The sequence below is a fragment of the Camponotus floridanus genome, unplaced genomic scaffold, assembly GCF_003227725.1.
Source record: "Camponotus floridanus strain SB8 unplaced genomic scaffold, Cflo_v7.5 scaffold46, whole genome shotgun sequence".
NCBI classification, from domain to species: Eukaryota; Metazoa; Arthropoda; class Insecta; order Hymenoptera; family Formicidae; genus Camponotus; species Camponotus floridanus.
The window spans coordinates 1,471,186-1,495,677 of NW_020229614.1; the positions used below are offsets into that span (position 1 = coordinate 1,471,186).

At 35.8% G+C, this 24,492-nt stretch overlaps 3 protein-coding genes across 7 annotated transcripts in view; 2 read left to right on the top strand and 1 right to left on the bottom strand.

Moving 5' to 3' along the window:
• LOC105254440 (transcription factor SOX-5) overlaps positions 1–13,040 on the top strand; it is a 146,129-nt gene extending 133,089 nt beyond the window's left edge. For 3 of the 4 annotated variants that reach the window (XM_020028513.2, XM_011263113.3, XM_011263114.3), the window contains 6 exons: positions 6,813–7,094; positions 7,367–7,742; positions 8,743–8,967; positions 9,378–9,425; positions 9,588–9,740; positions 9,965–10,464. In XM_020028513.2, the coding sequence (XP_019884072.2) occupies positions 6,813–7,094; positions 7,367–7,742; positions 8,743–8,967; positions 9,378–9,425; positions 9,588–9,740; positions 9,965–10,464 (1,584 nt within the window). Of the gene's footprint in view, positions 1–6,812; positions 7,095–7,366; positions 7,743–8,742; positions 8,968–9,377; positions 9,426–9,587; positions 9,741–9,964 lie in introns of all 4 variants that reach the window. The other variant, XM_025411959.1, reaches the window with a different exon arrangement.
• Positions 13,041–16,279: 3,239 nt separating this feature from the next.
• LOC105254441 (DNA-directed RNA polymerase III subunit RPC3) lies at positions 16,280–18,979 on the bottom strand. Of its 2 annotated transcripts, none has more exons than XM_011263117.2 (8): positions 18,757–18,979; positions 18,406–18,592; positions 18,148–18,269; positions 17,910–18,046; positions 17,476–17,716; positions 17,047–17,409; positions 16,586–16,946; positions 16,280–16,500 (listed from the first exon to the last, which is right to left on the bottom strand). In XM_011263117.2, the coding sequence occupies exons 2-8, from the start codon at positions 18,547–18,549 to the stop codon at positions 16,366–16,368; spliced, it is 1,503 nt and encodes a 500-aa protein (XP_011261419.2). In that variant the 5' UTR covers positions 18,550–18,592; positions 18,757–18,979; the 3' UTR covers positions 16,280–16,365. The 2 variants fall into 2 exon arrangements, with proteins under 2 accessions (XP_011261419.2, XP_011261418.2); XM_011263116.2 differs by having other exon boundaries at positions 18,752–18,979.
• Positions 18,980–19,838: 859 nt separating this feature from the next.
• The window catches only part of LOC105254444 (N-alpha-acetyltransferase 15, NatA auxiliary subunit), a 34,881-nt gene continuing 30,227 nt past the window's right edge, over positions 19,839–24,492 (top strand). The window contains exons 1-8 of the mRNA XM_011263119.2: positions 19,839–20,002; positions 20,293–20,640; positions 20,741–20,875; positions 20,977–21,121; positions 21,209–21,466; positions 21,565–21,875; positions 21,961–22,242; positions 23,755–23,968. Coding sequence (XP_011261421.1) covers positions 19,946–20,002; positions 20,293–20,640; positions 20,741–20,875; positions 20,977–21,121; positions 21,209–21,466; positions 21,565–21,875; positions 21,961–22,242; positions 23,755–23,968 — 1,750 coding nt within the window. The 5' untranslated portion in view covers positions 19,839–19,945. The remainder of the gene's footprint in view (positions 20,003–20,292; positions 20,641–20,740; positions 20,876–20,976; positions 21,122–21,208; positions 21,467–21,564; positions 21,876–21,960; positions 22,243–23,754; positions 23,969–24,492) is intronic.

The following is a 24,492-nucleotide window of genomic DNA, read 5'->3' on the forward strand; positions in this document are numbered from 1 at the left end:
TGACGGGGGTTGCTTCGGACGCATCCCGACGTTCCCCCGGGGTCCCCGGGGATAGTCGCACACCACCTCAACTTACCACACACGATCCTCGCGGAAAGAACTCCCGGCGGGCGTAAGAAGCCGAGGACAATAATCCTGCTGACAGCCGGCTCATCGTCGCAGCTTATTTCGATCCCACGGTGGGCGCTGAGCCGCTAAGAGAAAAGCTGTCTGCGTCTCGATGGTGTATGCTGTCATACATGTAATATCAAGGTTTAATGCCATTAACGCACATTCGCGACGAATCGAAGACTCGTAAATGTATCGACTGAAGAAAGACTAAGAAGAATACACTGAAGCTCTTTTGTTATCTCTAGCTGTGCGGAAAGATTATTTGCTAGACGCGGAATAAATCTGCAGTAATAGCATTTTATTTTGATCAAAGAAAAATACCAGATGGTCGCAACTATATAATTATTAGTAATATAGTTACTGCAATATATGCACAGAGGTCAAGAGAGATATTTAACGTAGTTGTGAGCAAAGAGATAACGATATCTTCTTGGGAAAAAAAAGAATGGTCATATACGAAAATAAAATTGCTTACGCGAAAGTTTAAGATCTTTCAAGTTTAATAATGCAATGTTGTATTCGATATTTATATGTATATATTTGCATTCATGGCAAAAATTATTTCATTTTGTGCACTGTAAGCGCGCTGCAAGAGATTTATATTTAAAAAAAAAAACCGACAAAAAACTTTAATCTCTTCTTTCTCGCTCCCTGAGGGTCTTATGCGGAGGGAGGGGGGGAGAGGACACCCAACGTTTCGATAACGGGACATTCATATGGCTGCGGGCTATATGTGTTAATGGCAAGAAATTCACCGTATTTACGACCGATGCATCGTCACGTGCATCGCGGTCGAATATTGTGCACGAAGAACTTTCATCATCGTTAACATTCCCATTGAGAAAAGAAGCAAATTTATGTATATGTGACACGAAGATATCATTTTTACTTATAAGGAGATTAAACTATCTGACGGTGTATTTTCTAATTGATCATTTATAGATGCAACTATCTTAATCTCTCTCTTTTGGATTCGCACGAATATGATCAATGTTGCGTTAGATATGTAAATTGTTATGGATGTAGAAGAGAGGAAGGTGCATCGTAAAAGATGGAGAAAGACCTGTCGTCGAGCATCGAATGAAGGTTACTGTGCAATTTAGGGTGACGAAATGCGCTTGCTTATAGAGCATTTCCGAGGCCGTTAATGTCGCACCGCATATGAACTGCTAATGCTTTCATATGCACTGGTTGTCTTACGTTTACGAACTTGTTAAAATGCGTGAAGATTCCGATATGTTTAATTAGCATATCGATCGCAACTGATAATCATTAATCTCTGAGAGAAAAAAATCAATTTATGTGACGTGAAGATATTATTGGTAAGTCAAGAAGGTTTAAACCGTCTGACAGTGTATATTTCCTCTAATTGATCGTCTATCAATGCAACTATCTTAATCTCTTTCTCGGAAGGAGAATTGTTGAACAATGATCTAACTATTGATCAATGAGAAACTAATGGCAGCGTGTTTATACGAAACTTACGACTAGTAGAAGCCTTACATAGTTAGGCATTATCACAATTGCTCGCGGAAGCGATGACGCGAGTCGGCTGGTAAAAGGAACAAAGTCGTCTTTGTGATCGAACAGGATCGAGACGTACGCACAGAAAATGTTGGCCGATAGTGGGCCGTTCATTCGAATAATGTCGGCGAACGATATCGGTTAGGTAGACGAGTGAAAGGAATTATTAATATTAGCGCTTTTGCGAGAAACCGACCCCGATGATCGGCCGATTTGTTTATCTGCCGACGTGGAATATCAAAAGGATTAGAGGCGGCGAACAGATAATAAACATCGGCCAATAAAGATAGCCGAAAATAACGTGCTGTGCAACGCGTCTGTGTCTCTACACGAGTCCACCCGGACCGGTCTGATCTATGATTATGGATTCCGCGAGGTCGATACGGCAAACTTGTGTCTTTTGACGATCGCGCGAAATGTCTGCTCTGCCTTCTGCAGTTCCAGGTAGAAAAATCGTATATGATTTTGCACGATACATGCCGTTGAGACGCACAATATATTATTGTTTTGAATTTCCTTGTGTTGAGTCCTCAAACCAAAATATAGCTATATTTAAAATAAGAAAAATATTAGAAGAACAAATTCTGTGAAAATAAATTATGTATTTCTTCTATGACAAGCAATCTATCTGCTACGCGAAAATTAAAATTGACTTAGTAATTGATTTGATTTTTAATAGTTTGGAAAGCAATAATTCAAGGTAGAATTATATATATATTGAATAAGATAGTACATATGATAATATGTTTTACATGATCTACATTTTAATATCTTTCGTACATATAATTTGATTTGATATACATAATCTTAATTGTATAATATATAAAAAAGCAATGATTTTTATTTTAACTTAGATTACATATATAATGATAGTTTACGTGCAGATGATTTTGTCCTTGTTTATTCATTACAAATACTTAGCGAGAGAGGAAACTTATCATGATACACGTGGCATAATGAGATTTAATTACGAGAATATAAATAACACACATCAAGATCTATCAGATTACTATATTGCGAAAGGAAAGATGATAATCTCGCGTGGATTAATATATACAGTGTTCCATGAAGAAAAATTCATATTTTAACACTAGATGATAATAACATTTCTCTATGAGTTTTAATTTAACAAAAATAGTTATTTATAAGCTTATTAAGATGCGGATTATTGATGAATATTTATTTCAATTGGGAAAAAAATCGCTTTATACGTCGTAAAATCTATCGTAAAATTAATGTGAAGATTTAGGGTAGGGATATTTTGTATATAGAAAATCTAACACACATACAAAATGATGCTTATCCCAATTTATCTGCACGATCTATGCCGATCCGATCCTTGCATTATATAGCATCGTAGTCGCCAGCACGATATAGTTTGCGATGAAAGAGACGATGGACGAAAAAGACGGCCGCCTTCCGGCCGTGCATCCGCACGATGGACCATACCCCTTCGCTACACTCGAAAGGCGCCACGAAAATACCGCTTCCGGTTGCCCTAGATTCCCGCAATTCACGGGTCCCTCCCTCTCTCGCTCTCTTTCTTCTATCATTGCGGCATCATATGGGACGAGCGCGAATCCCGTTCAAAGCGCTCCAAATAATTTATGTATGCACAGGTCGCCCCCTCTTGTGTACGTCGTCGGGGAGGCCCGTCTCTCCTTTAAAATTCCATTAAAGAGTGCAGCGACCTTTTTTTTGTTCCTCGACTTCTTGTTTCGCGTACTGACCGCGAGAAGGACCGGTTTGTCCTCTTTCTTCTTCTCCTTCTGCTCCTCTCGATCATTTATTTATGAATTTCATAACGCGATATATTTTAGACGGTCGTGGTAAAATTGATATTTGGAGGCAGGAAGAGGTGAAGGGCCTTAATCCTATCTACGTGCGCTGTTCATGTCGGAGTGGTTCGCTCTTAGCAGCGCGACATAATTTTAGACAGTACCCGCAGTGACAGTCTTTATAACGCACGTGAAGTATGAACCACTTCCGGTGGATCTACGTCATCCGGCATGTCCCCTTGCACTCTCACTCCAGTGGCTCCGATTCTAAATCTAGACAAGCAAATCTCGTGGCCTTTAGCCTCGCATCTCGCGCGGCGCGTGTCGCGCTCACAAAAATCTGCTCTTCTTCGTGACGCAATGTTGCAAAACGCGCATTGTCCATGTTTGCCGTTAATCACGTGATGCCGTTAATCGTGAAAATAAAGATTATATAATTATTTACTTTCATTAGTTTTACATTATGTCTTATTCAAACATGATGCTTTCTTGTTCGCTCTCCAGATTCTGTATCAGATCGATGATCTACGATAGATAATCGGTCGAAGAGCGATTATAGTGGCAGATAGGTATGTTTCGGTAATTGCGTGGCTAAGTTTAGGCGGTGCAGTTGGCGTCAATGCGAGGATGCATATTCAGAACGGAGCTCCTCATATTCTTATGCTCACTTACTAAACCGCCGCGTCGCGTGTGGATGTGAATGTGAATGGAACTTGCTGGCACCCCGCCTGTTTATATTTAGCCACTGTGGGCGGTATAGCTGTCACGGATACGTATCATCGGCATAACTGAACTGTGCAAATGAATAATGAAGTTCCAGTTGTCCCTTTCTCTGTCTTTCTCCTTTCTATCCCTTCGCTTCTATGCCGGCCTATTATAGGTGCCGTGAACCGAGGACGTTACCCGAATTGGCATTACCCGGTCGCGTCTCATTGTCTCTCGGTGGACAATCTCTTCGCGCCACCGAAGCGAACGCGACACATGTGGTCTCAATGAACGCACATGCGTGTACGCTCGCAGGAACATAAACGCACAGTTCGGCAGCCTTTGAGCGGGGTTCGCTGTACCGACGCATCGTAAAAGATTGTAACGTCAACGAATACAGAGAATGAAGAATAGTAATACGATACTCTTAATCCTATAATGACTGCCCTGTTAGTTCCGTGCGGTTTAATGCGACGTTAAAACAACATATATATACTTGATTCCTTGTACATCGAATGTCATTTCTGTAAATTATTAAAAGGAGAAAACGCACTTAATATAATCAACATTAACAATATAGATAAATAAGTACGTGCAGTAATTAATTTTTATTAAAATGTAATTTCGTAACAAGCAGAATTTTTTTCTTGTAATTTCTCGATTTGTTGTTCCTTCTTAGATCATAATTTTAATTATAATGTGAAGAAGGAAAAATTAATTTTTTTTAAATTAATCTTGAATAGCATTAAATATTGTTGCAACGTTTTTTTATGCAGTTTCTGATATGACTGAAAAGTATATTGCATTGTAATCATTTTGCGCGTCAATATCTACTAGAAAATGCTGCTTCTACATCTTTTCTTACGCTATCGTTTTTAACAATCCGCAAAGGCCAATAAGAAGTACTCGCGCAATGGCCAATTGACGCGGTAGGTCACGCTTATCATCGCGCGTGCAACGCTGCATGTTTTGCATGGATTTTTAAGTCGCAAACTTACCCTGCAGTTTTTATTCCCCCCGCAACTATTTATAAGCCGATCTATAGGCTGATCTCCTACGTCGATTCTACGCCTCGTAATAAAATTCCGAGAGCAAGTCGTGTCACTCGTAGATTGTTTTCCGCGAGGCATCGGATGTCGCGAAATTAATAATCGCGCGATTCGCGGGGAAGGGTGACACGGACGCATCCAGCGTCGCGCGCGCGCGCGCGTGACGTCTCAGCTGGTGCACAGGCTGGATGAATAAACGTCTTCCTTATCGTCTAAAATAAACTGCACGTATCTGGATCGTAGCCAGGATGTAGGAAAGTACAATGATATTCGTCGCGTAAATTGTTGCGTTCCTATGGAGAGTAGATTGGACATATTCGCTCGTCTAAATCTGTAACCGGCTTTATTTAACCAGTTAACCACACATATGCTTTAATGCTATTAATATATAATATATATGCATTGAAAAATTTGCGCTGGTGATGCATTTGGCCGTGATCTGTTCGATCGTGTTGTTACCACAGTCAGACGTACGTAATCAGAATTTTAATATATTATTCACATGTTTACGTGATCTAACATCGTGATATGCAATATATTTCATATTCAAAACGACAATGTCGATAATTTAAAATTTATTAGTGCTTAAAAAACCTTTACGTATATATTTTATGTTTATACATTAACATGAAAATATATGATGATAATAAAAATTAGAAAAAAATTTTCCAATAAGTACTTATCACTGATACATCACTCTAATTGAGTAAAAAGTATTTAAAATAACTGCAACTGTAAGCTGAACATAGATTTTGTTCACAATTCGTATTATAATATTGATAAAAATTAAAATGCAATACAAAAATATTTTTTTTTTATTTAACTAGACAACGCAAAGCGCGCGCCATTTATTCCCTTTCATTATACATTTCTCACTGTCACACAAGCTGTCAAAATTTGTAATAATCGCAAATGACAGCTGCTCACAACATGAATTGAGCGCAATAAAAGAACCAATCGCGCAAAAAGAAGCAACAATACTTCGAGACTTTCGAGAATCGATTTAACATGCACTTTTTAGAAAGGGATTTAAGTAAAAAAAGTGAAGTTTATATAAAATTAAAGTTAATAAACAATCTCTTCAGATGTTTCAGAATTATTAACTGTGTTCAACTGAAACATAGACTAAGAGTTTTATATTTTTATTTATTAATAATTCTTTTAGTCCACGATTCAATTGAAAATATCTAATATTTGTCAAATAATTGTTGCATTTGTGCATTGTATTTAAAACAATAAATTATCCATCTACAATATTTTTGGATATGTCAAAGGGATGAGAAATAAAAATGATTCCTTTTCACTGCACAATCTATTTCATTGAAATATCCATCTAAATATTAAAACATTCAAAAAATATATTTTATTCGAGAATATAGTATGTTTCGTGTACATTCAATCGAGATAAAACGAATGAGAGTTTGAAACGAAGTCCTTACACATCAAGTTAGCAACATAAAATGGCAATCATACGTCGCATAATTTGTTTCATGCATTGTCCTGGCAACGTGTTCGGTGTATTTCATTTGCGGACAAACCACCGAATTGTCCTTTGCAATAGTTTCACGAATTTTCGCTATCATGTTCCTCGCTATAATAACGATGCACAGCGGAGCTTTAATTAGTGGTCCATGTGCCTTTACAGTATCCCGCTCACATGACGGTCGACTCGCAGAAGCAAATCGAGATGCAGCGGCTGCAAACGGAACACTTGAAGCGACAGCAAGAGCACATTATGCAACATAACATCCAGGAGTTACAGGCTCAGATGACAAAGAATCAGCTGAGCATGTCGGGACCGCAGTCGTTGATGTTCCTGCCGTTTCTCGAACAACTCAGAGGGTTGCCTGTGCAGTCACCCATGCCTCCGCCGCCAGCAACGTCGACCGCCACCACCGGCAACAAGCACATCAATTCCATCGCCAATGTATGTGATCCGTCTGATTATCGCAATTTTCGACCAGTTCCGTATAAATATAATCGATGTTTTGCAAAATTTCAATATCACATTTCACTTTCATGACACTGGTCATTTTAAATGTATTTACTCGTTTTGGGGAAAAGATATCGAGAGAATTATTTAATTGACAAAATTTAAAGAGAGAATGATCTGATTTCCTCCAAAAATATCGCTCTTGATATTATTTCGATGAGTATAATGACGATTTGCTGAGCATTATCGGGATGTTTCGTTCACAGATGATTAGCAGTCATCGGGAAGGTCCGAGCTGGGCGACCGCGCATCTCGCGCAGATGACCACGCAAATGGAGAAGGAATCGCCGTCACCGGCGCCAACCTCGTCCGCTGTAGCGCCGACGGCCCCGCCACTTCAGGATCTCGACGCGCCGTTGAACCTTACCAAACCCAAGTCCACGTCCTCGGGCGCAACGGCATCCTCATCACCCGGCAGTGATTCGCACTCGACTGGTGCCGGAAGTAGCGGTCAGCAAGAACAGCCGTTGGCGGCGACCGCGCCAAAGCTCTTCCCGCCAGGACTACCGATACCGCGAAATTATCTGCCGACGCTTCCTTACGCCGGCCTACCGCCGCATCTCAGCACACTATCTTCGCCAAGTGAGTGAGACATTTATGATCGTTTGCTTTAACGTTGGTGAAATCATAAACTGAAATTATTTTCGCTCTCAAGCATACGATATCGTGCCAAAACATCACGGATGCTTCGTGAAATTGTTGCTATTTATAAGGATTAAGCATCCTGCGATGTTGTTACGCTATGCTTCGGAATTACATTTGATATTTTCCTCAAATTAAATGTTATCAGAACTCGCTGTTCTGCTAAGCCGGCTATGCAACGCGTTCATCTCGCGGAACAAATGTAAATTAGCGATTGCCGCAAATGGATTCCAGAGAAAAGCACAGTCCATACGCTCCGGAATAGCGATTTCATGCCGGTGATTATATTTAATCATCTTTAAATAGACCAGTTGATCTTCCTGCTAAAATTCTCTGTGGCTAGAATTTTTTCTCCTATTGTTTGTTTCGAAGAACCCATTTCACTTGTCATGGTTTTTGCGTGAATGCCAACGTGTCCATAATCAATGACGCATAACGCGATTCTTCCTAAGAAGACCGCAACAAGATTTGCACAAGCGAAGAAGGAAAAAAAATCATCGGGATTTTTAAATTATTATAACGTCGAGGACGAATCTCAATCTCTTAATCCATGATATTTACATGGGATGCTGAAAAACATGTGGTTTTTAGAATTGTATTTAGAAATATCAAAAAAGATTCTGGCAAATATAGTTCAAAAAACAATTTTTAAATTATATATAATTGAAAATAATGAAACTTTAACTTTCTTGAAATTGAACTTAAAAAATTTAATTAGCATTTTTAATTGATATTTAGCATTGAAATTTAATAGGATATTTAAAAAAAAAGCGTCAAATAAAATTATCACTAAACCAAGATCGATCTTAAATGGAACATACAAAATTCGAGTATCATGTATGTGTTTTTCAACATCTTGCACAACTCAATTAGATTGTAATTTCTCCTATCTTTTCTCCGTCGCGCGTTTTTTACGCCGTTTCTTCGTGATTCGTTACAGTGGGCAAAGTAATGGCCAAAGATGAGGCCGGCGGAGGTGGTGGATCCGCTGCAGCCGCTGCAGTCGCTGCTGTAGAAAAGCATTTCGCGATGCATGGGCTGTACGGATTACCACCGAATGCAGGTGCGATGCCACCATCGACCCAATCTCAAAGACCGATCAAACATTCTAGTTCCCGAGAAGAAACGCCTCAGGAGGAACAGGACTATCTTTCGACGCCTCACAGTAAGCGAATATTGGAATGAAGGAGCGCGTTAGTCGAAACGAATGTGCACTATAAAAAAGAAGATTGTTTAATATATATAATATTAATATATATATCGACTTTTACTTATATTAATTTTCTTTGACAAGTATGTATAAGTTTATTTTATTTTGTTAGGGGATCAATGTGATTCTAAATAGAATCTATATAGATTAAATTAAAATTTGATGAGATTAAATGCATGCATATAATATATAACAATTTTACTTAAACTTGTAAGAGAATTTCTATTGTTTCGATATGGAAAAAGATTATATTGAATTTGATATTATATTGAATAGTGCTTTCTATAACGATTCTATGCTAATATTATAAAGCATGTATATAATTGCTCTTACCTCGTGTATATGATTCTGTTTCGAAATTGCAGTGTGGCGAGATCCGGCATATAAAGTAGCGGAAGACATAACGGAAAAAGGTAAGCAGTTCTATGAGCAATGATTAGGCTAATATTACGATCTTGTTTTTGAGAGCGCCAAGTGACGCCCTCACGAAATCAGATTCGTTTCTCACGATAGTATCGTGAATCACGACGACGGCGTGACATCTAACGCCTCTGTCTTTCTCTTTCTTTCTTCAGCTAAAATGGTGAGGCAGCAGAAAAGGGAGAATGAGAATAAGCCACATATCAAGCGACCGATGAATGCATTCATGGTATGGGCTAAGGATGAACGTAGAAAGATTTTGAAAGCCTGTCCAGATATGCATAATTCGAACATATCAAAAATTCTCGGTAAGCACCTAATCCATATCGCCTTTTTCACATCCGATTATAATCGGTTCATCCTATCTAGTAAATTTATTCCAATTTCGATTATTATTTGTACATAAAATTTCATGTAAAAAAATATGTACTTAACTCAATAATATTACACATTTGTAATCAAGAATATAGTGAAAAATAACAATAAAAATCACGAAAGAACGCAAAATTATTTTCTTCATCGTCGGTTATAGGTGCCCGATGGAAGGCGATGTCAAACTCGGAGAAGCAGCCGTATTACGAAGAACAATCACGGCTGTCGAAGCTACACATGGAGAAGCACCCTGACTATAGGTATCGGCCGCGACCCAAGCGTACGTGCATCGTGGACGGCAAGAAAATGCGCATCTCCGAGTACAAGTCGCTGATGCGACAGCGGCGGCAGGAGATGCGACAGCTGTGGTGCCGCGACGGCAGTAGTGAGATGACCTTTTTGTCACCGGTCAGCGCCGATTTGAGCAGTGGCACGCAGCATCATCCAGGAGCGAGTGCCGGTCCGTCGGCGCGACCGTCGGTTTCACCGCCGGCGACGATGCTCAATGGCAGTGGTGGTGCTGGCCCGAGCTCGGATCATCCCTCGTTCTACTATCCACAAGACAGCCTCTCGCCGACGGACATGATGAATTTCTCACCCGAGAATTCCGGCTCGATCGGCGGCTACGACGCGAGTCCGCGGCATCACGACGAGGATTGAACCGTGGCTCCGGGTCAGCCACTTTGGCCGCCCGGAGCATCATCGTCATCATCGTCGGCAGCAGCTGTAGCGGCAGCAGCCGCAGCGGCCGCAGCAGCGGCGTCCACGTCGAGACTCGCCCATGAGCTCTTCTGGTAAGAGGAATCGTCTGACTCGGTGTATCTTGAGTCATAAAACGTCGCGAGTCAATGTGCTCGAAACCGCGCTTTTACGCGAGCTGGAAGAGAATGCTATTACAAAAGAAAAGTTGGGTGTCTTGAAACCTCATTGGAGGTTGTGATATATAATCTCTATCTCTGTGCCATCGTACACGAAACGCGAGGGACCTATTTCGCGAAGCAAAGGCGCGAGAGCGTGTTCACCTGATTGAATCCGTCGTCGTGACGTCGCTCGATCGTCGGTCGTTCTTGTTCTTCGGTACATTTATCGAAAGGATAGTCACAAATCACATCAGTACAATCCTTCAGTCAATTAGTTCGTTTGATTTATGTGAAAAAATGTTTATCCGAATATCTCAATAGCAATGTATTGTGCGATTAATATAAATCAATAGGCAATAGAACACATTCAGATTCGCATCAAATTATTTTGGCAGATAACATTATCTGGTTTCGGAAAGAAAAAGAGAGAGATTTCAATTAAATTGTCTTTTATACAGGGTGATTCAAGATAAACCTATTGTTCTTGAAATGACACATTCTTGAGTCAATTCTAAGATGATTTTTCCTTTGACAAAGTATTGTCCGAAGCTTAGTTTTTGAATTATTAAGAGAAGTAGTTAACTTATTATCGGATCGGATACAAGAGGCAGGTAAGAGCTACGCGATTCACCATCAGACGCGGGTGCTTACGCTCCGCTTGTTTCGATCAGCTGGTCGCTATATACGATATACAGACACATACACACATGTAATTACATACATTCTTATTCTTTCTCTCTCTTTCCCTCTCTCTGTCTCTCTTATTTACTCACTCACTTGTAGTCATTATTACTTATACTGATTATTACTACTTTTTTTAACTTTACTAATTATTATATCTTTCTTTTACGAGAGAGGAAAAAATGCATTTTATGCATATCTATCGTCTGACTCAGTGAGTTATGTTGGGATTCGAGTATCAAGTCGAATTATTAACTCGGTATCCACTAAAAACCCCTCTCTTTTTGTGAATTTTTTCTGACACTGTCTATTTAACATCTTGAAATCTGTTTTCACACAAACAGATCTCGAGATGTTAAATAGATAGTGTCAAAGAAAATCACGAAAAAGACGGTTTTTAGTGTGTAGAGAGTACCGAGTTGGTAATTCGACTTGATATTCGAGTCACCGGGTCAGCCGATGGATATGCATTTGGATAAAATGCATTTTCCTCTCTTTCGTTAAAAAAATATATAATAACTAGTCAAATTAAAAAAGTAGTAATAAATAGTAAAAGTAATGATGACTACAAGTAAGTGAGCAAATGAGAGAAAGAGAGAGAGTGAGAGAGAATAAGAATGTATGTAATCATATGTGTATGTGTCTGTATATCGTATGTAGCGATCAGCTGATCGCAGCAGGTGCCCCGCGTAAGTACGCGTCTGACGATGAATCAGGCCGCCCTTGTCTGTCTCTTGTATCCGACCCGTAATAAGTTAACTACTTTTCTTAATAATTCAAAAACTAACCTTCGGACGAAATTTTGTCAAAGGAAAAATCGTCTTAGAATTGATTCAAAAATGTGTCATTTCAAGGACAATAGATTATTTCGAATCACTCTCTGTATATATCAGCTACAACCAGAATCTTGCACTTGTATTATTTCGCATCACAATTTTCGCAGTTTTTCTATGGCTGCGCAATACAACGCTATTTCAAGACAATTGTAGGTGTGTCCGTTTACAGAGGCAATTTTCTCGGCGGCCGCGATCCATAAAACTTCCTTGTGCACAAACATATTTTCGTTATTCAGACATTTTTAAGAGAATGAGATACTTTTCCAAATATATTTTAAAATCTGCTCAGTTTAAACTGAAACAGTATAAGAGATATTTAAAGAACGTCGTAAAGCCAGCTGTCTGATAAATATTTCAATCTATCTAATCATGAACATGAAACGTTTTTTTTTGGTAACGTCTTTCTTTCGAGAAACGACGAAGAATGGCGTTTTATACGCACGTCGGCGGTATTCTTTGCATTCTATTGTATATCTTATAATCAAAACTGCAGTTTTCACGAAATTCGATATCATCGGTAGCTAACGTGTAGAGGTACAATTAACCGGCGTTGAACTAACAGCCAAAATACACTCGTTGCACATTCAATATACATACGCAAAGTGAGACGAAATGCGGAGGTATGCGCGCATTCGCATAATTTTTATAAAACAATCGCGTGTCGCTTTGGCGTGTCGATTCGGATCCGCAAATTTATGCCGATCTCCTTATGAGGACTTGAATACGTAACAAATATATCACATACGCGTTGTGACACGATGCATGGCCAAAAAGTCTTGTTCCTATTCCTTCTAGTGTGTGTGTGTGTGTCTATGATACGCCATTCCGATCGGTCGTATCGAGAAAAACAAAAAAAAAAGATGAATGAATAAAAAAACTGGTCTTTTAAAAAAAAAAGTTACAGCATCTCTCGCAACGATCGTGCGTGACCACAAACACGTAAACCCACACGTGGCAATCTTATCTTGCGACCGCCCCAGTCAGAGTTGTCTATAATGTGTACCATCGTATATAAAACGACCACGTTCGATGCGCTGAACGATAGGTCGGAACAGAGTGAGAAAAAGTTAGAGAATAATCGCTCGCGCGATTAAATCCCGGTGCGTAGAGGTGTAATGGTTTCGCTTAATATAAATGCGTAGTACTTATAGTATTTTCATCATTAATTTATTGACCCTATATATAGAAATGGCGATAACTAAGGGAGGTAATAATTGACTGAGCATAGCGAGAAGGGAAAGTGCAACAAGAGGTGACATAAGATAGACATGAGAAGCGCGAAATGTCGATATATTAGTACAACGTTATGATAAAAGGAACGGAAGAGAGATTAGTGTTATTTATCGAAAAATTAGCATGCATTCAGCGATCGAATCGTGGCGTGCGACACGTTGCATCTATTTCGGGGTGCGATGCAATGGTGCATTACATACGCGTATTATGTTTCTTCGGTGTCGAATTATATTGCGAATGTAGAAAGGATCAGAGGAGGAGAGAGGAGAGATTAGTAGATTAGGAACCCAGGGGATGGGGTCGATGGAAAGATAATTACGGTATCGTATAAACCTGCTAAAAGCGAACACGGTTGTAACGGTAGTCTGTGAGGCGATTGAACAGGGCGATGTATAATGATTTGGAGCTCGATGTGATAATATTTATGTGCCAAATAGCGTTTTCGCGGATGGGGGTTAATCGAATAGGAGCCCCTAATCCCGTGTCGCCTCGTTGGCTAGACGTGAAAAGCGAATTTTTGCGTCTCTCTTTTTTTCACGTTTTTTTTTTCTTTTGTTATTTATAATCAGTGCAATTACATACACACAGTACCTAATATAATTTTATAAAGAGAGCCAGTATCCTCGATATATCTGCACCCGTTTCGTTGGGGCTCGACCGGCGTCAGATTAGGATTTAGCTTAATGTTGATAATAATTTATTTTATGTATATAATGGATTTGTACACACACACAAATGTGTCGGGAGATAATCATTGATCACGTGATCCGACATGAGCGTCAATATTATTAATGTACAGTGTAACTATATTGTGATGTATCTACGTAGATATATATGTAATTATTCGAAGTATGTAGATTAATAATGTTAAACAGTACGTATTCTTATTTTCATTGTCATTATCTTGATTATTATTATTATCGATGACACTCATTATATCATTATCATTATTATTATAAATATTACAGTTATTAATATCATCGTTGCTTATTTAGTACTATTATTTAAGTAATGGCCTTATTATTTTTAGTAGCAAAAAAGGTTGTACGTGCCAGTTTAAACAATAACGGCAAATAAAAGTTCGTTGTTCGTTAATGCTCGAATACTCAATCAAATATTTTAATATGTCATATTTCTATATATTACACATTTTCTTTCTCTGAGCTATTTTTTGCATCTGTGATTTCGAAATATCGCAAGAATTTCAACTTATATCACATTCGTAAATTATATGAAGTTTATTTGAAGTTTAATATTTTGAAATGTGGTTTTAAAAGCATTCTTTTTTGTCGCAAATTAAATTTTCAAAGATAAGCTTGATATATAAAAGAAAAAAAATTTCTTTTAATTATTTTACTATTTATATGCTATTATAGCAATTTTTTATTCATAACAAAGATAGTAAATATTTCGGGTGAAAGAGGTCTGCCTATCTTGCATTTTTTCCCAATTGTGCCATATCTTTTCATTATCGTGAGCATTAAAAAATTTGTTTTAATGTTTGAAAAATTTTATATAAAATATTTGAGCTATATATATATATATATATATTTAAAATGGCAAAATTACGCGTATAACAAAGCCCAGCCCGTATTTTTTTTTTCAAAATCGTTTTATTTTTCACATGTTTGGTTTAATAAAAATCGGTTCTGCATTCCATCGATTGCGATTTTTATTTATCTGATCATTTAAATTAACAGCGTTAATTATAACATATTTAGTTCGTAGCAATCGTCTTAATTTTGGATATCACGATACGCAATAATCTCAATACACGATTATTATATTTACTGGCCTTTATATGCAACCAATGCGAATGCAAACTGTAAGAATAGTAAATTGTAAATCGAATTACACACTACTAATATTATAGTATATTTAACGTAAAGAAAAAAAGTGAACATTAACACCCGCTCTCAATATTCCAAGCATTCACTTCATTTACATGTACGTTGTTGTTAATGATATAAAAAAATATAATAAAATAACGCTTTACCGAAATTCAATCTTAGTTTTAGGAGTATACTATTTCTAGCTGAAACTTGTATGTATGAAGAATGTATATATAGTTATGCAATACAAGTGCATATGGTGGAAGGGAGATATAGTGAGCAAGAGAGAGAGAAAGAGAATGAATGATAAAGATATACAAAGTCAGATGCATGTGTGAATGAAATAAAATGCTCACGATCATCTTAATACTACTCGTGTCGTGATTATAGTGTACTATTGGTATCAATAGCGTAAAATCAAAATAAATATTTAGGATGGTGGGTAAATCGCTACTGATAATAACTACTTTAAATTTTATTTATTGATACATACTCGTAATGGAATAGTCTGTTTTCATCGCGGTAGTGTTAAGATGAACGTACAAAGCATACGGTAGAACAAAGGAAAAGTCATACTTTGGAACACACACAGCAGTGTATAATTGTCTACAAATAGAGTACTTTGCACCGAAGAAAATATTTGTATGGAGACTTTTTTTTTTATTGAATACAATTGAAGATTTTAATAGAATATTTCTTATCAAGAACGTACCACAAGTTGGCTGTGAGTCACAGAACTAACTTTCCTTCCATATTTCATTTTTTAAAAGCATATTATTGCTTAAGTAAAAAATATATGAATAAATATTAATAAATTGCAATTATTCATTTATGTTAATGTCACCCAAGATGACTTTTCCTCATAGATAGAAACATCAAACGCACTGTATCACAATAGAGAGCAGTACACTATTATAAAAATATATAAATATATGATTATATTTATTATAATAATTTGAAAGCTAGGTACTCTTTGTTGTTTGTATTTTACAAGCGTAATCATTATTATATATAAATAAATATAAACTATATAAATGAATAAATGAAGGAGTCTCATTTTTATATGCACACATCTTATAAAAAAAGGAAAAGATATTAAAAAAGTAATGGTTTTTTTATTTAATGATATCGTAAATATATCGTTAGTAAGAACAAAGTTTCATCTATTTGTAGCTCTGTTACATTCAGTTTTTTAATCGCATTTTGCGCCTTCTCAAGCTGCTGAGTTTCAGATGGTGTCATCATTTCTGCAATCTGTAAAGAAAAAACATTTTATTTAATCATTATTAATTTATAATTTTCTTTTTATTTCTATAATATAAATATATATCGATATTACATCAGCCAATTGTTGTTCTGTAGCGCCATGTTCTTTCATATTGGAAGAAAGTATCTGTACTCTTAATTGTTTTTCTATCATGCGCTTATTATTACTTAATTCATGGTCTCGCCTTTTTATAATATTATACAATGCTTGACAACAATGTTCAATTTCCATTTGAACAATTTTAGTCAGATCAATGTAAAAATGGAAAGGTCCTTTTGTTGGTGCTGCTAAAGTTCCAGCTTTTTTTATCTCTTGCATCTGTATGAAATTTTCTTGTGCCAAAATATATGTTAAGCATTTAGCTTCTTTTGCTGGAATCATTGCCAACTGTTGAATCTGATCTAGGTTAACATTTTTTTCAATACGCACTAATCTAAAAAATGGAAAAAAAAAAAGTAATTATATAAAAGTATATATATTTTGCTCTTTTTTATGATGAAGTAAAACTTTGAATATTAGATCTTTATTTTTACCTGAAAATTCTTGCAGCCTTGGAACCAAATCTTTCAGCTACAATACTTTCTATCGTTGCCCATACTAATTGTTTAAATGCATTTTTCATGTTAACACTATATTGCCCTCCACCAGAATCACCAACTCGTTTAATAAATTGACTACTGTCTTCTTCTATAAGTCTTAGATACTGATCAAGATATTGTTCAAGCTCTAAAAAAGTCAATTTTTTCACTTCCTCTTTTATTTCAGTATATGGAATTGGATTCGATGTAGCTGTCCATGGTGCGGTACGCAAATACATCAAATTAATCAATTGTCTCATTAATTCTCCAGCATTTATGTCAAATCTCTGAGTCATGGCTGATACCATAATTTTATCCCTAATATAAATTATAAATAAGTTATTGACATTTTCAATAATAATTGAGACTTAGAGGCAATCTTACCTGAAATCTTGTGTAAATCTGTCAAAATTGACCTTCCAATATAATTTATTATCTCCAGGATCAGCATTTTGTCCTTGTAATATATTAGAAATGGCTGTCATATTAAGATGTGGTAAATTGTATTCAGGTTTTTCAATATTTTCTTTCATTGTATTAAAGGATATACTATGCATTAAAAATTGGTTTTTTACTAATAACTCGAATGTATTTTTTAAATTTGCAACGGAAAGTTGTTCAGCACCTGAAAATATATTTAGATTGTTAATACAATACACAATACAAGTCTAGATTGTTAATACAGATTCTGTTTATAAATATTATCATATTATAAAACTAAGAAAATAATTTGAAAATAAAAAGTTATAAGAAAAATAATTATATTGTAAGAAAAAAAATTATATTGTACATATTTACTTTATTTAAATTATACATACATTTAGAAGGAGTTTCCTCAAGTCGTTTGTATGTTTTTATTATGACTTCAGAAGCTGTGATATATCCATGTTTTAATACTTCTTCTAACATAATTTCACCTTCATCTCTGCAGTAAGTTTTTGCAAATAGCATATACCTGTAATATATATAAATGTTTTTCATAAATAATGTATATTTTGAATATTAAACAAATCGTATTTATAAAGGAGATAAAAATTTATTCAACTTGATAAATACCTTGGATAACGTAGAAGCATAATAATTTTCTCACAATGTAGGACATAGTGAACACTACCTTTTTCATCTTGTTGATAAGTGACAAAACCATATTTTATAAGGACACATAGTCCTTCTTTTACCTAAATATAATAAAATTATTTTTTGATAAATACAAAATATTAATAAATATAAAAAAGATAATTTAAGATAATATAATTTTATATAGCAATAATTTCATCAAATCAGTATATAATATTTCATAAAAGTTTACTGTACCTTAATTAACGGTAAATTTGTATGAAGTCGTATAACATCTAATGTTTTTCTGCTATGTAATAAACTGTTCCCTATACACTGTACAATATTTCCAAAGTATTCTTCTAATAATAACATACATAACTTGCTTTGAAAATCCTTCATCTTTATAATAATTTAAACAAGCTTCTCGTATACTCACAAACACCTATAAACAAGAAATAAATACACATATTACATATTGCTTTAGGTATATTCCAGTATATTGTATTTAGCATTAAATAAATTATGATAAGTCAATTAAAAAAAAGGGAGATAAAGAGATTAAGAATTATAACAATACATATTTCATTTTCAAAATTCCTACCTAACCTATTCTTATATATTATCCGTCTCTCAATTGAAAAGAACGCTCATGCTCGTAAAAATGTAGCAATCTTAATTTTAGTTTTATCCGTTTTGTTTAAATTTTCTCAAATTTTTTGCTCTTTTCTTCTTCAATTTTTTGTTGTCAACAAGAAGGGAATAGTTTTCTGCTCACGCTGTTATGACTCAGATTAAACAAAGAGCTCAATATGACGGGTGCACATGTGTGCACTGATTTTAACAGTACTGGCACAAACAATGTAGGAGCACGTGATCTTTTGGATTCCTGTACTCAGAACGCGGCAATTCGTTAGCGAATCGTGTGACAAAAGGCAACGCGATAGCCAATCGATTTATATCTAGTCTGTAAGAGCCAAAGATTGATTGGCGTACATCTCACATATTTTAGACTGCTTCGAGTGTGTTCGAAAATCCTACTTATGGTCCCGGGAGGAGCAAGGTGGGGAGAATGGAGTATAAAGTAGCATTTAATTGACCAATCGGAACAAAAGGAGCAAAGATTCTGTGTCTTGATTGGTTAGTTAAATACTACTTTATCCTAATGGCCATTTCCACAAATATAGATTAATTTTGATTTCGATTAAACTTACTTTTCGTTCTTTTTAATTTTTAGAATTAAAAAACATGAAAAATAAATTAAACTAAGACTCAAAATTAATCTACATTAGTGAAAGTGGGCAGAGTAAAGACTTGCTTAAGAGGTCCGTAACTGTTAACTTATGCCAGAACCGGTAAATTTCAATTCTGAGATGAATTTAAAATTTATTATAAACGAGAGCATTGAAATCCCAATATTGAACTTTACCGGTTCGAACATAAATTAAAAGTTACGAGCCTTTATAAACGAGCCTTAAAATTTCTAAGTGTTTCTTGCAAGGAAATAATTTTCAAACATGTTTATATATACAATAGTACATAGGAGGATATTTGATAAAAGATGTCGAGTGTAGGATGTCGAGTGTAGGATATTCGAATAGATGGAAGAAAAATTGAAAAAAAATGATGACCATTTGAAATCTGCGGTACCGTGTAAGCAGCACTTCCGGCGGAACAGCATTGTCGCAGATGATCACGTGATCGAAGATCGACTTCTTCGTTTGTGGCCACGAGGTTTTGTGGTGAAAATTAAGTTTACCGGGTGGAAAAAGCCCCCTATTTTTGTAGTTATACAAAAATGCCCTCCAGCAACCCATTGCCACCAAAAGAAAATGCCTTGTTTAAGCGAATTCTGGTGAGTAACGGCCGATGAAAATATTCTGTTTTGGACCCCACTCTCCGGCTAATAGGGTGCACTCTCATCATGCTCTAATGATAAAGCACTCTTCGGGAAAAACGGGAAAAACTCACTGGCGATCGCGAAACGCGGCGCCGTGCTTGACGTTACGAATGAAAAGTCGTTTCGCTCGGCGACAACCCGCGACGATCGGTGCACCGATTTTGCACGAAATACAAAATAAAACTCTTCAAATATCCCTTTTAACCCTGCGTTATATATTTTCACACCACGCATATTTCTTACAGAGATGCTATGAACACAAGCAATACAAAAATGGGTTGAAGTTTGCAAAGCAAATCCTGTCAAATCCCAAGTTCAGCGAACATGGAGAGACCTTGGCGATGAAAGGTCTCACTCTGAACTGCTTAGGCCGCAAAGATGAAGCTTATGATCATGTACGTCGAGGCCTCAGAAATGACCTACAGTCCCATGTTTGCTGGCATGTCTATGGTCTCCTACAGCGCTCTGACAAGAAGTACGATGAGGCTATTAAATGTTATAGAAATGCACTCAAATGGGATAAGGACAATATTCAAATTCTTAGGGATCTATCGTTGCTTCAAATTCAAATGCGGGATCTGGAGGGCTATAAAGTAAGAAACTTCAAAGAACATATTATTTTGTTTATTATTTTATAGTACACTGTATGTAGTACAATTGTATGTTTTAATCGATTCTTTTTCTTGCTTCTAGGATACTAGATACCAGTTGTTCATGTTACGTCCTACTCAACGAGCCTCTTGGATTGGTTTTGCTATTTCATATCATTTGTTGAAAGATTATGAGATGGCATTGAAAATTTTAGACACTTTTCGAAATTCTCCAATGGTATGTATAATATATATAATATATATAATATGTAACAATTTTTATATAAATTTAATGACTAATTTTATGCAGTAAAGAAAATATAATAAAAATTTGTGCAGATTTGTTATGATTATGAACACAGTGAATTGTTATTGTATCAAAATATGGTCATCCAAGAATCAGGAGAATGTGAACAAGCGTTAAAACATTTAGACAAGTATAGTGATCAAATTTGTGACAAGGTCACTGTAAAAGAGACTTATGGTATATTGCAATATGATTTTTTATAAAATTTTCTTAATATTTATTATCTATAAACAAATTTTCTGTAATTTTTTCCTTGTTTTTCAGGTAAACTAAGACTTCAATTAAAGCAGTATGCAGAAGCAGAACAAGTATACAAGGAGTTATTAGATATTAACCCCGAAAACACAACATATTATACTAGGCTAGCAGAGGCTGAAAGACATACCTCACCAAGAGACACATTGCATATGCTCCAAAGATATGAAGAGCTCTTCCCTCGAGCGTTAGCACCGCGCCGTTTACAACTCAATTATGCAATAGGAGATGAATTTAAAGTTTTAGTTGATCGATATTTACGGAAAGGTAATTTTCTTTTTATATAAAGCTATATAACTTTTGTAACTTACATGATGTATATTTAATTAATTTTATTTAATTAAATTTATTTATTTTTTCTGCAGGGCTTCATAAAGGTGTGCCACCGTTATTTGTGAACCTTCGTTTATTATATACTGATAAAGAAAAGGTCGAAATCATATCATCTTTACTTATACAATATAAAGAGGCGTTAAAACTTCACGGCCATTTTAGTGATCAAGAAAAAGATAACCCAAGAGAACCAGCATCTGCTTTATTGTGGACATACTATTATCTAGCGCAACATTATGATTATCTCGGTGATACAGAAAAGGCATTAATTGAAATTGACGCTGCCATTGATCATACTCCTACACTTATAGAACTTTTTGTTACCAAAGGACGCATTTATAAAGTAAGATTTTATATACTTGATTACATATTTTAATTGTAAGAAATAATATAGGAAATGTATAATCTACAAAAATGTTTGTTGATAGCATGCAGGAAATGTTCAAGAAGCTTACAAGTGGCTTGATGAGGCGCAAGGGTTAGATACAGCAGATCGATATATTAACTCTAAATGTGCCAAGTACATGCTTCGTGCGAATCTTATTAAAGAAGCGGAAGAGACTTGCGGAAAATTCACGAGAGAAGGCGTTTTAGCTATGGAAAACTTAAATGAGATGCAGTGCATGTGGATTCAAACGGAAGCAGCAAATGCATACAAACGCCTTGGAAAATATGGAGAGGCATTAAAGAAATGTCATGAAGTTGATAGGGTAAGTTGTATAATATACAGGGTCTACCAAAAGTGTGGAAACCCCTAAATATCTCGGAAAATATACGTTTTACAGAAAAGTGTTTCCAACAAAAGTTGTAGGGTTTAAGAAGATCTATATACTGATTCTATCAGTTTGACCTTGGATGGCGTCGTCAAGGTCAGGTCAAGGTCACATTGACTTTTTTAAATGACACCCCCTACATTTGATTGCATATTCTTATAGCTTAATTCAAGAGCTTTCCAAAACACTATAATAATGTTCATTTTTATTAAGTACTTTGCGAGTTATGAGGGTTGAATGATAGAGTAGCGCCGGTATTAACATTATCCAAGGTGTACTACATGGAGGTTACTCGCTCGGATTTGCATCTGTTGTGTGTGTGATCCAGCTAACTAAGGCAAGATCGGTCGTGGATCCAGTCAGCAAAAGCAAAGACCCAACCAAATTACAATCGAGCATTTAAAGACCTGGAAAGCAATCGACATAGTAAACAGTAAATAAATTTGTGGATGCTCATTTATCATAATAATTGTTCGAAATGTGTGCGTGTGCGTGCGTGCGGTGCGTGTATACAGAGATCAGGTTAGGTTGCACCAAACGATTGCAAATGTGTTTCAATGTGTTAAAGTAAATGCTGAAAGTGGCTGCCATTTACTTCCTGACAATATGCTAATCTTTGGTAGAATGTAGAAATGACTTTACGATTCGTTTCAAAAGGTATCAAAGCCATTTCATCCCTTATTCGCTGTATCAATTCGTGAATGGTTTTAGGTTTTGTTCTGTAAACCTTACTCTTCAGATATCCCCATAGATAATAATCAAGAGGAGTTAGATCTGGTGACCGAGGTGGCCAATCCTCTCCTCCCTCATTTCCGTTCCTTCTTCCTATCCACCGTAGCGGAAAAGTCTCATTTAAAATACGACGTGGTCCTGCACCAAAATGAGCAGGAGCTCCATCATGCTGAAACCATATTACTTGGAAATTGTTTCATACACGTTTTATGGAGCAATTTTTTGGCAATTTGACTTCAGCGAAATATAAGGATATATTGAGGAATCGATCTTGCCTTAGTTAGCTGGATCACACACACAACAGATGCAAATCCGAGCGAGTAACCTCCATGTAGTACACCTTGGATAATGTTAATACCGGCGCTACTCTATCATTCAACCCTCATAACTCGCAAAGTACTTAATAAAAATGAACATTATTATAGTGTTTTGGAAAGCTCTTGAATTAAGCTATAAGAATATGCAATCAAATGTAGGGGGTGTCATTTAAAAAAGTCAATGTGACCTTGGCCTGACCTTGACGACGCCATCCAAGGTCAAACTGATAGAATCAGTATATAGATCTTCTTAAACCCTACAACTTTTGTTGGAAACACTTTTCTGTAAAACGTATATTTTCCGAGATATTTAGGGGTTTCCACACTTTTGGTAGACCCTGTATATTTGAGATTTACATACATCATATATACGTTATTACGATATTGCTATTATTTGCAGCATTTTTCGGAAATCATAGAGGACCAATTCGACTTTCATACATATTGTATGCGGAAGATGACGTTACGATCTTATGTGGGTCTACTGAGGCTAGAGGATGTTCTTCGAGCTCATCCCTTTTACTTTAAAGCAGCGAAATGTGCAATGGAAGTTTATCTACGACTTCATGATTACCCTTTGCCAGATCCAGCACAGACACAAGAAATCGACACTGGTGAGTTTTATTATTTATTAATATTAAGTATCTTTTTTTATTTTAAGCATTATAATTTTGCTTCTTTGCTTACCATTAATAAATTAAATTTATAAATTAAATATCAGAGAGATATATATCTTTTAATTATAGTATTAACATTAGAAGAGTTGAAATTATATTTATATCGCTATATCACTTTTTGAATGGTCGACATATTTTATATAAACATTCAATCAAAATTATAAGAATTAATATTTGTGCTATATAAGACCACTCAATACTATATAAGAGCACGCATTAATTTTATAGAAAGTACAAAAATATATTGCTGATATATTTGCAGCTTTTAATATTTATAATAATAAAAATCGTATACATGTAAAGTTTTTTTAATATTGTAATTGAATGTTGTAATTGAATATTGTGATTTTTATTGGCATAATTTATTATTGGTACAATAATTTTCAAAAATATCTTAAATGATACTTAAAGTTTCAAATAATATTAATATGATATAATTTATAGAACATATTAATATATTT